Here is a 12,409-nt window from a genome sequence, read left to right as displayed (position 1 = left end):
TCACAGCTGCAGCTCTACTAACCGGTAGGTTCACAAGTTACAAACTCTGCGTTTCACATATTTACCATTCACTGCATTCAATTGAGCAGTTCGATTAACGCACTATTAAAATATATATTGATTCTAATATCAATTAGAATCATCTTTGTTTCAGCAAGGGAGGAGGCAAAATACCTCAGCTGAATGAGAGTGAAGAGTTAAGGTGGGATTGCAGGCCCCACCGGAGCCGCTGAGGGACTTTGACAAACTTGATAAAATCTGGATGAAAGCTTTGACAAACCCGAGATCTAAAACCCACGGACAGTTTAGTTTCCCCATCAAATAACGTGAAACGAAGGCGAGGATCTGATCTCCTTCGAAGGTGTTCATTTAACGGAGTGTCATTTAACCGCGACAAACACGTTCCCGTTACAACCTGCGTGTTGCGGGATTTATATTCCTGTTTAGATGCTGTGGTTCGTTTTTCAGATTATTGGCCAGGGTGACGGGCCGAATCCGGCCATTAAACAAAGTGAACTGACATCGTTTAATTTCGCATTACTCTTGGCTCTTACAGGACAATGTGGAGGAGATCCAGTTTCACAGATCCCGGCTGCAGTCACAGTGAGTGAAGGAGATGATGTTCAGTTATTCTGTAATTATACAACTGCAAGCACTGACAATTATTACCTATTCTGGTACCGTCAGTATCCCAGCGGATCCATGGAGTATCTACTGATGAGAAGCAAATATACCGGGAACAAAGAGAGATTCCCAGGAGACCGTTTATCAGCGGAGCTCAATGATACAACCCGCACGGTCCCGCTGAAAATGTCTAAAACAGAGCTGGCAGACTCCGGGGTGTATTACTGCGCACTGAGACCCACAGAGACACAGAGCTGGGCTGAACCTGTACAAAAACCCTCAAAACCTCACTCAACATGAACAGGGTAAACAGGAGTCCCAAGATAAACAGGAGTTGGGACGATGAGAATCGTGGTTCCACCGAGACTCGGACTCAGACTGCTGGATTGAAAGTCCAACGTGCTCACCGTGACATCATGAAACCAACAGGCGCCAGTATAAGGCAGGAGGTCTTTCACTCAGATCTCACACATACACATTCTTGGTCAATAAGGGTTGTTGCTGTTTGACACCAACTGCTCCTTTCTATCGACAGAGCGTTAAAGAGGAGTGAAAATGAGAAAGAGAAACACTGATGTTGCGGGCATCTGTCGACAGAGGCCCAGCAATGTGCATTGTAATAGCAGTGGAATAGGCTGGCAAACTGTCCTCTCGATTCGCACTTGGTGAAAACTTTAAGCGGAATGTCCTTCAGCAAAGCAATCATCGGCATTGACAAAGAAAAGCAAGGTCCTGCGGAGATTTGAACTCAGATCGCTGGATTCAAAGTCAAGAGTAATACCCATTACACCACAGAACCCAGAAAATCGCAAACAGATGCAAATGACTTATGAAACACGACTACTTCTGCTGATATCTCCCGATACGGCTTGCGAAGGAAATGATTTGCTATAGATTTGGAGGGCTGTGTTGTTTCAGTGGATTTACTACAATAAAGTTTATAAAATGTCTATCTCTTTGATGAAGCACAGGCGGCAAACTGTCAGGACTGCTCCTCTATCGGTTTTTGTACGACTCGTATTGATCTTTACAACACTGTGCGCCCACCGCACAGAAATAGGTAGCAGTGTCTGTCACCCGAGTGTCGCCGACACTCAGAACGCTGCGTTTCTCTGCAACAATGTTCCGAGCCCTGATCCTGCCCTGATCGCTGGTACCGCTCACCAGGTGCTGCACGGTTCGGTCCGGGTATTGTCTGTACCATTGTAGGACCAGTCCAGCTGCTGTAGTGGAACAGTTCAACGATGCTAGGTCTCCCTCGGTAACCACCACAGACTCTGGGGACTGTGATACCTCTTCACTACCAGCGGCATCTGGGAAGGATATGTAGATATGCAACAACATCATAAAATTAAAATCTCATACTGCAATACAATGTTGCACAATGAAGTACAATTGAATGCATAATACAAGATAACACAACAAAACAGAATACTATTTAACAGAACATAGCATTGCTAATGTGTGAAATATCGCTGTCAGAAATAGCGACCACACTTACACTGAGGGAAGAGTAAGAAATCCAGGGAGATGATCACTGAAGCGAAGCTGAGCTTCATGTCGGATCCTATCGACACTTGTAAAACAGTTGTAGAAAGATCTCAGGACAGGAAAAGCTCCTGGGAACGCAAAGCTATTGGACATGAATCTGAGCCCAACACCAGTTATACTCTCGCGACCAGAGCTGGATCTCTGGGACTTTTGATCAGGGAGTGAAATAGTGAGGGAGCTCCAGCATCGATAGGGTGTGGGGGAGGAGCGTGCGCAAGGGTCAGAGCGTCCCGCATTGTGACGTCAGAGCAACAGACATTGTGACATCAGAGTATCCGGCACTGTGACGTCAGAATGCGGGCATGTGCGGCGTCACCATGCAGCCCTTTGACGTCAGTGGGTCTGGTCTGAGGGACAGAAACATCTCTCCCGGAGCTGATCTGAATATCCAGCCCTGAGTTTGTGGGAATTTACAACTGATCAGAAACTGGTTTAACCTGTAAACTGATTTGATGGCGGATCTGCCGGTCTGATCGGATTCTGCAGTTAATTTTCTCAGTCATGACTGGAATAAAAATGGGTGAATGTTTAGTCCGAGGTTAATGTGGTTCCCGCTGGGTGTGTGTTTTATGCGGCTGAGAACAGCACTGCTCACAGTGGCTGTATCTATCCAGATTCTAGCCATTGTCTAACATCGAGTGTAATTTGCTAATCCTGCACTTGATAGAAATCAATAAGGTTACATCGAGGTTTCGTTTGAATCAATTTTTAATAAAACGCCATCTGGGCCTTTTGCTAAGATGAAGCTCAGGTCAAGCACAGGAAGGAATATAATACCTACTCCAATCAGCTAGGATGTTGTTAATCAAGCCCAAGACTGGAAGAATGGGCCCTGTGTTGTCAGCTTCGATCTGCAATGTCTCTCTTGCAGCGACCTTTGAGTGGACCAATTCGGTTTTTGATTGGATATAACTAAAACAGAAAGCAGGCACCTCGGTCTTTGGGCTCGGATCAAGCATCAAATCGAGCCCAAGATCTGGTGCGATGCTCTTTCATGTCAGCTTGGATTTTTTGCGAGGACCATGAATTAGATTCAATTTGAATTGGTTTTGGGGGCAATTAGGAGATGGATTCTGGCTTGGCCAGTCCGCTCTGCGCATTGGCTTTGCAACGTTAAGCAATTACTATTTTACAATCCAACAGACAGGAGCTCCCGAACACAATGCAAAGTGCGGGGTTGGATTGGTTTCCATCATAAATTCCGTAAGTGAGTCCTTATTCGGATCATCTCTTCAGAGTCCAATTTCTCCAGCTGGAGATGGAGAGGTTTGGCTGCCTGACCGGTGCTGTTGCTGTTGTTTGTTTCACGATTGTCTGCAAACATGAGTAAGACTTCCTGCGAGCGCAGTTCAATATCATAAAGCTGATATTGATCAGTGAGTTCCAGAATAAAACAAAGACAATCCTTGCAATATCATGTTTGAAACTTGAAAAAAAAACTACTTCTGTTTCTGTCTCATCATTTGAGGACAATAAGTAAGTGACATAATTTCCAGGACTCAGATCTGAAATACATGTTCAAACACGAATCAATCATATCGGAGTGTGTTTAAACTTTAGACTGAAATCGCGATTGGGAAATTACTTTAAATGTGTTTATTCCACAATTGCCTATCTGAAATTCCCCCTCCCCACCCCCAGAACACCCAGTTGCTGCCTTCCCACATTGTCGCTGTTCTCTCTGTAAAAGGGAAGTTGAAGCAAGTAAAACCTCGTTCCAATCCGCACTCGCATTAAACTGCTATAGTGTCACTGGATCCTCTCAGCTTACGTACACGCTGCCCTCGAAGCGGCTGCGGGGCTGATGAGACGCTCGCACACCTCCTTGTGGAATGTGCCTTTGCAAAGAAGGTCTGGAGTGAGATGCAGTGGTATTTGTCGCGGTTCGTCCCGGGCAGCTCGGTGACGCAGGACTCTGTGCTCTACGGGCTGTTTCCGGGGACGCACACCGAAACAAACATCAACTGCTGCTGGAGGGTCATCAACTCGGTGAAGGACGCGCTTTGGTCCGCCCGAAACTTGCTGATCTTCCAGCTGAAAGAATTGTCCTCGACCGAGTGTTGCAGACTGGCACATTCCAAGGTCCAGGACTAGGTGCTCAGGACACGCTCAAGCTTGGGGCAGCCGCCGCCAAGGCACAATGGGGAAAGGCCACCGTGTAAAGCGTCTCAACCGAGGCAGACCGAGGGCCGGGTAACTGCAGAATACCCTCGGCCTGCATAACTGTGTGCCAACCTGAAAAATAACGGCACACAGTAAACTCGGACACATGTATATAGTTTTAAGAAATGAAATATAACAAAATGTAATGTTTTTGTAAATAAGCACTGTATTGTACTGTAAAAATGATTCTTTTTTGCACTGTTTATGACTTTTGGATCTGTCATTTTGCAATGTTTTATTGGAGAGTTTTTTTTTGTGAATAAAGTATATTTTTGAAATTAAAAAAAAACATGTGTCGCAGTGGTGTTTTTAGTCCTGTTGCAGGAGACCTGGATTTCAGTGAGCAGAAATATCCCAAGCTGAGATATAATCAGTGTGCTTGTGAGGAAAATCGCTACATTGTTGGGGGCCAGGGGTGGGGATGAAGTCGCTGGTCTGATTATTGTAACAGAGAAACACTGGGTTGTGAATTGTGTCAGAAAACATTTGACAGACATTCAAAATGAGAATGAACATTGATGGCAACCTGTTCTCAGTGATTGTTTTAAATAGCACAATGACAACCTTGCGAAATGTATATGCCAATATAAGCTGTCCCTTAGGCAGCAAAATACTCTGATCAGATAGACCCTTTGATCAAAGAGACCTTGAAAAGGAGAGTGAAGATGGGGAAAGTGCTGCACAATAATTCACACAGGCAAGAAAATGTCATCAAAGGTTGAAGCGTGAGTTAAGGAACTGTAAATGTATTTTTAGTATAGTTGCAAGTTAAAAATTCCACAAAATCAGCAGAATTGTAAAATTATGTCAACTCTTGTACTCTGATGTGAAGAAGTAATTTTATATCATGGGCAGTCCTCATTTATTGGGGGACTAAGAGGCGTTACCCAATGACAGGATTGGCTTGTTTCTCAGTGTTGTCAAGAATTGGCCACCGAACAACATTGGTTGTAGCCCAATAACTTTACCTGCCCCTGCCTGTCTTTCTCTGCGCCTCTGGTTCTCTGTTCACCTCGGTGTCCATCCTGCACTCTCAATATTTTGGCGGCTAATGTCTGTCTCCTATCTCTGTGTCTCAAAGCCCCTCTCTCCCTCAACCGTTTTCCAGCAACGTGCAGAATTTAGAACATGCAATTTCTCCCAGTCTCCTCTTTCAATAAATTCCCCAAGCCCCATTAGGGGACAGCTGATGTGTTAGCCAAAATATCATCATGACAACTCTGAGGAAAGTTTAAACTTGAAGCAGGTGCACTGAAATCCGACAATCTGTCAGATAAATGTGAGGTTGGAGTCAAATTTACATCCTTTCGATGTGTGGAGAGAACTTTATTGAGAGTTCGAATCTTAGCAGTATTGCTGTGGTTTCAAATGTTGTAACACGAATATAGTTTAACAGAAAGGCCTGGAACACTCAAAACAGATAAAGCAATTAATTGATGAGGATTCAGACTGAAGTTCGTATTAGTTCCGTGCATGGGTCCACCTGAATTTAAGTATATTATAATAAGAATCATGAGAACAAGAAAAAATACAGCAGCAAAATCCTGCAACAAGATCCTTCAGTAATCTGAGAATTCACTGATCTCCCATTTACCTCACATCACCACCAGAGGGCGATCCCTCACCGTGTTTTTGTGTTCACTGTTTCAGGAGCAGGTTCCATAACACATTGATATGTTGGGGAGCCACAATCCAAGAGAACAGGATGAATTATTCAATTACCCGGTTAAAGGATAGAGAGCAGTAATGCAGGAGAACTCTGCTTTAATTGTTGGAATACACGATGATATGTAGCAGAGCAGTAATCAAGGAGAACTGGATTAATTGTTAGAATACACTGTAATATTTACAGAGCAGATATGGATGCTAAATTTGCAGACAACACAAAGATAGGTAGGACGATAAATGATAAAGTGCGTGTAAGGATACGATAAAGAAACATAAGTAGGTTAAGTGAATTGGCAAAGCTCCGCCAAATTGAGTATAATGTGGTCAAATGTGAAAATGTCCATATTGGCAGGATGAATATAAAATACACTTAATATTTAAACGGTGAAAGATTACAAAATTCTGAGGTACAGAGGGACTGGGCTGTCCTAGGGCACGAATCGAAAGGGGCTAAGGTACAGGTATAGTAATTAATTAAAAAAGTCATAAAATATGATCATTCACTACGAGGGGATCTATTATAAAATAGGAAGGGTATGTTTCCGTTGTACGGGGCATTGGTGAGACCACACCTGGAGTATTGCGGACAATACGTATCTCCTTATCTAAAGAAAGATGGTAATGCGTTAAAAAACGTTCAGAGAAGGTTTGCTATAATAGTATCCAGGTACGTGCGGGTTATCTGTATCCGCGGTAAGAATATTGATGTTGGGTTTGTATCCACTTGAGTTTCGAAGACTCAGAGATAACTTAATTGAAACCTTTAAAACCATAAGGGGTATTAACGGTGTGGATGTGGAGCGAATTGTTCCTCGTGTCCGTGTTGTAGCTGTACTGGGTATTTCTGGGTCTTTATATTTCTCGGCGTGTGGATATCTGGGCTCTTGTTTCTGCGTCTGTTCCCAATGCGGTTGTAATGTCCACGGGAGGGCGCTCTCTGATCACTTACCGAACATCACAGTTGCCTTCTGCAGAGAGTGACTATTTGCAGATATAAAAATGGGTGGGGAAATAAACCCCAGCCAATCGCACCACACCTTGTTGACTCTTTCAACTTCTCACATTCCAGGTCCGGTACAGAGAGAGATCATTGTTTCCGTTTCTGGAGCTCAGACTGGAACGCTGGGGGTGAAAATGTTCCTGATTCTAGTTATTGCACTGATCCCAGGTCAGTGATTCTGGTCACAGATTGTAAAGTATATTGCAAACCTTGTGCAATTTCCCTTTCCCAGCGCTGTGTGACTATCGTCTTCCTCTGACTCCTAACCCGCTGTGCGTCCGCTGTTTATTTTCAGAGATGAGTAATGGAGACTCAGTGTTCCAGTCAGAACCAGGAGTTGAAGCAGCAGAGGGTGAAGATTCAGCAATACCCTGCAGTTACTCTGTGCCGAGTTCAGTTATACAGCATCACCTGTTCTGGTATCGCCAGTATCCACACCGAGCTCCTCAGTATCTGCTCAGAGCCAATAGTTATGGGTTTACCGATACGGCTCCCGGCTTTGGACACTTCAGCGGGAATCTCAACCAGACACAAAGCACTTTTCACTTGTCCATGAAAGATTTGAAGATGAGAGACAGCGCCGTGTATTACTGTGCACTGAGACCCACAGTGAGTGAGGCTCCCGCGGGCCTCAGACAAAAAGTGACGCAGACGTTTCAGGGTCAGAGAAAAAGAGTCGGATCTCAACGAAAATGCGCAGAAAATGAAGGCCACAATACAGCCCCAGCTGAATAATATTCCCCCACTGAGCTCAGCCATTGTCAGTGTTGTGAAATGTCACATTTGCCGTCCTATTATTCCCGGATCAAATCCAACCATTCTCCGACCCCATCCGCACAAAATCTGCAGATTATCCCGGGTGAATAACTTCCTTAATCTGTACTTAGAAAGATTCTGGATTCGGTGCCTATCTGCCAGGCAACACATTTTAAAAGTGATCTATTGTCAAATGCTGCCTCAGAATTGTCCCATTTTCAAGTCCGTGGAGCAGAAATAATAACTGCTTGAAATCAGAGCTTTTCTATTTGGGGAATAGAGGGGTACAGTGAAGATTTACCATGCTGATTCCTGGGATGGCAGCTCTGTCATATGAGGAGAGATTAAATCCGTTAGGATTATATTCACTGGGGTTTCGATCAGTGTGAGGGGATCTCATAGAAACTTATAAAATTCTAACAGGGTTAGACAGGGTGGATTCAGGAGACTGTTCCCAATGGTGGAATCCAGAACTAGGCGTCATCTTTTGAAGGTAAGGGATAAACTGAGGTGAAGGGAAATTCCTTCATCCAGAGAGTGTTGAATGCATGGAATTCAGTACCACCGAATGTAGTTGAGGCCAAAACGTTGTCTGATTTCAAGAAGAAATTTGATATAGCTCTTGGGGCTAAAGGGGTCGAGGGATATGGGCGAGGGGGAAGGGGGATCAGGATATTGAATTCCATGATCAGCCATGATTACGATGATTGGCGGAGAAGGCTCCTGCTTCTAGTTTCTATGTTATGAGTCCGTGAAATATTTCCTGGTGCAGAGTTGAGTGACGACTTATCCCCGGTACACTTACAGCACTAACTATTGATTATGTTGAGTCATGGCCATTAGGATCAACGAGCCTGTCCCGACAACAATCCCACCCAGGCCCTATCCCCGTAACCCACATATTTAACCTGCTATCCCCTGACACTAAAGGCAATCTTGCGTGGCCAATCCAGCAAACCTGCACAGTTTAGGAGTGTGGAAGGAAACTGGAGCACCTGAGGAAACCCACGCAGACACGGGGAGAAAGTGCAAACTCCACAGAGACAGTGACCCGAGGCTGGAATCGAACCTGCGTCCCTGGGGCTGTGAGGCAGCAATGCTAACCACTGCGCCACCGTGTCACCCATAAATGATTAAATTAGTTTCACTTTTCACCTGAATTAGAAAAAAAGGATCTGCCTTCAGAAAGATTGATGGACTGAGTTCTGAGGAAAGCGAGTTCACCAGTTAATGAGACAGAATAACTGGTTATGTGGGAGAGAGCAGAGAGAGAGCAAGGAACTTAGAAATACGTTTACGGCCAGGGAAGGAATGTGATTGGAAAGTGCCAGCTATATTAAATCATTAACTAACAGTGATTGCTTCACTGGTTACGGGGCGGCATGATGCCACAAGGGTCAGCGCTGCTGTCTCACAGTGTCAGGGACCCGGGTTCAATTCCGGCTTCGGATCACTTTCTGTATGAAGTTTGCATGTTCTCCCCGTGTCGACGTGGGTCCCCTTCGGCTGCTGCTGATTCCTCCCACAGTCCAAAGATGTGCAGGTTGGGTTGCTTGGCCATTCTAAATTGACCCGAGTCTCAGGTAAAGTAAATACACGGAGTTGCGGGAGTGGGGCCTGGGTGGGATTGTGACCGGTACAGACTCGATGGGACGAATGGCCTCCTTCTGCACTGTAGGGATTTTATGATTCGCAGCTGACGTCAGCTCAGGGAGATGAGCCAATCGCAGCACTGAGAAACGCCTCCCAGTTTCCTAATAATAGAAGCTGCCTCTGATCTGAGTTGACTCTGTGATATAAGACTCGAGGCAGCAACTTATTGTAAACATTGTCGCTGCTTACTGTCCTATCAGGAACCATGTGTTCCCTGTGTGCTTTACTGATAATAATGGCCACGCTGCCCGGTGAGTCTGAGCTCAAATCCTCAGTGTGTGTTTCATGGGTTATATTTGTTCACAGATTTCTCACACATTCTACATTTTGTTGCAGGAATCAATGGCCAAGATTCAGTTTCCCAGGACCCGGCTGAATTAACGGTTCAGGAAGGATTGAACGTAACAGTGAATTGTAATTACACAGCAAAAAATGCTTTTCCAAATCTCTTCTGGTACATCCAGTATCCCGGGGAAGCTCCGAGATATTTACTGCAGAAATATGGCACGGGTGGCGGAGAAAAGTCTCCAGATTTCCCTGACCGGTTTTCTGCTGATTTGGACAAGGACAAGAAAACAGTTCCTTTAACAATCACCGGTGTCCATGTCTCTGACTGTGCCGTGTATCACTGTGCGCTGAGCCCCACACTGTTACAGAGACACAGTCAGCCCGTACAAAAACCTGCAAAGGCACTCTCACCTCCTCTCACTGAATCGGATCTGTGAGCTGGATTGTAAACTGTTAATATTAACAAACAATATTATAAAGAAGAGTTAGCCCGAATGCTCTCTTTCCATGGTGCTGAATGTGCCATTCTATATAAATTCCATTTTTATAGCCCTTTGGAGCAACTCTTCCAATGGAAAACTCTGCCGCTGTTGCCACAACGTTAACCAAGATCCATCTGTGTCTTATCTCAAAGATGAACTCCGGAAAATGACCAATATTCGTTTCCATGCCCTCACTTTGTCAAAGAGCGACATCACCATTCGGTCGTTCCGCTTCTTCGAGTCCAGTTCATTGTCTGAGAACAGATTCGAATGGTTCCGGCTCCTCGCTCTGACGTCATGCATTGGAGAACAAAGACTCTCTGAGCTGATTGGATGAAATGTAGGACAGAGAAGCTGTGAGCTGATTGGGTGCCTCCTGCTGGCTCTTTGTCAGGAATGAACCAATCGCCAGTGAGGCCGGATATTACTCACCATCTTCTGAACTCTGAACTAAAACAGTTTGAACTCACTGAGTTCAGATCCAGCACCAGCTCGGCGAGACTGCTGTCTGTTAGTTTTTACAGTAAGAAGTTTAACAACACCAGGTTAAAGTCCAACAGGTTTATTTGGTCGCAAAGGCCACACAAGCTTTCGGAGCTCCAAGCCCCTTCTTCAGGTGAGTGGGAATTCTGTTCACAAACAGAGCTTATAAAGACACAAACTCAATTTACATGAATAATGGTTGGAATGCGAATACTTACAGCCAATCAAGTCTTTAAGATACAAACAATGTGAGTGGAGAGAGCATCAAGACAGGCTAAAGAGATGTGTATTGTCTCCAGACAGGACAGCCACCATGGACTACTCTCCGGAATCGGTTGCATTCTTGGACACATGCATCTCAATTAAGGACAGTCACCTCGGCACTTCACTGTACCGCAAGCCCACGGATAACCTCACGATGCTCCACTTCTCCAGCTTCCACCCTAAACATGTTAAAGAAGCCATCCCCTACGGACAAGCCCTCCGAATACACAGGATCTGCTCGGATGAGGAGGATCGCAATAGACACCTACAGATGCTGAAAGACACCCTCCATAGGAACAAGATATAGCGCTCGACTCATCGATCGACAGTTCCGGCGCGCCACAGCGAAAAACCGCACCGGCCTCCTCAGAAAACAAACACGGGACACGGCGGACAGAGTACCCTTCGTCGCCAAGTACTTCCCCGGAGCAGAGAAGCTACGACGTCTTCTCCGGAGCCTTCAACATGTCGTCAATGAAGACGAACATCTCACCAAGGCCATCCCCACACCCCACCTCTTGCCTTCAAACAACCGCACAACTTCAAACAGACCATTGTCCGCAGCAAACTACCCAGCCTTCAGGAGAACAGTGACCACGACACCACACAACCCTGCCATAGCAACCTCTGCAAGATGTGCCGGATCATCGACACGGATGCCATCATCTCACGTGAGAACAGCATCCACCAGGTACACGGTACATATTCTTGTGACTCGACCAACATTATCTACTTGATACGCTGCAGGAAAGGATGTCCCGAGGCATGGTACATTGGGGAAACCATGCAGACGCTACGACAACAGATGAATGAACACCGCTCAACAATCAGCAGACAGGAGTGTTCTCTTCCTGTTGGGAACACTTCAGCAGTCACGGGCATTCAGCCTCTGATCTTTGGGTAAGCGTTCTCCATGGCGTCCTTCACGACATACGACAACGCAGAATCGCTGAGCAAAACTGATAGCCAAGCTCCGCACACATGAGGAAGGCCTCAACCGGGATCTTGGGTTCATGTCACACTATCTGTAACCCCTACGACTTGCCTGGGCTTGAAAAATCTCACTAACTGTCTTGGCTGGAGACAATACACATCTCTTTAACCTGTGTTTAACCCCCTCTCCACTCACGTTATCTGTACATTTAAGACTTGATTACCTGTAAAGGCTCGCAATCCAACCATTATCGTTTTAATTGAGTTTGTGTCTGTATATGCCCTGTTTGTGAACACAGCTCCTCACTCACCTGGAGAAGGAGCGACACTCCGAAAGCTTGTGCTACCAAATAAACCCTGTTGGACTTTAAACTGGCGTTCAGATCCAGCATCAGCTCTGTGAACATATTAAATGTTACCTTTGCAGAAATCGTCACAGCTGCAGAGCACTTAACTGGCAAGTTCCGAAATTGAATAAGTTTCACTTTGCTTGCGATACGGATTTGGAAATCACCCGTTTATCTGTTTTTCCACTGCTTGCAAA

At 45.4% G+C, this 12,409-nt stretch overlaps 1 gene segment (V, D, J or C); it reads right to left on the bottom strand.

The window, feature by feature from the left end:
- Positions 1–1,620: 1,620 nt before the first annotated feature.
- Positions 1,621–2,183, bottom strand: LOC144488054 (T cell receptor alpha variable 17-like). The segment is given in 2 exon segments: positions 1,621–1,937; positions 2,126–2,183. Coding segments are annotated over 2 exon segments (375 nt in total).
- Between the last annotated feature and the right edge of the window lie 10,226 nt (positions 2,184–12,409).

This window comes from Mustelus asterias, unplaced genomic scaffold (assembly GCF_964213995.1).
Source record: "Mustelus asterias unplaced genomic scaffold, sMusAst1.hap1.1 HAP1_SCAFFOLD_1238, whole genome shotgun sequence".
NCBI classification, from domain to species: domain Eukaryota; kingdom Metazoa; phylum Chordata; class Chondrichthyes; order Carcharhiniformes; family Triakidae; genus Mustelus; species Mustelus asterias.
This window is presented reverse-complemented; position numbering and strand designations above follow the sequence as displayed.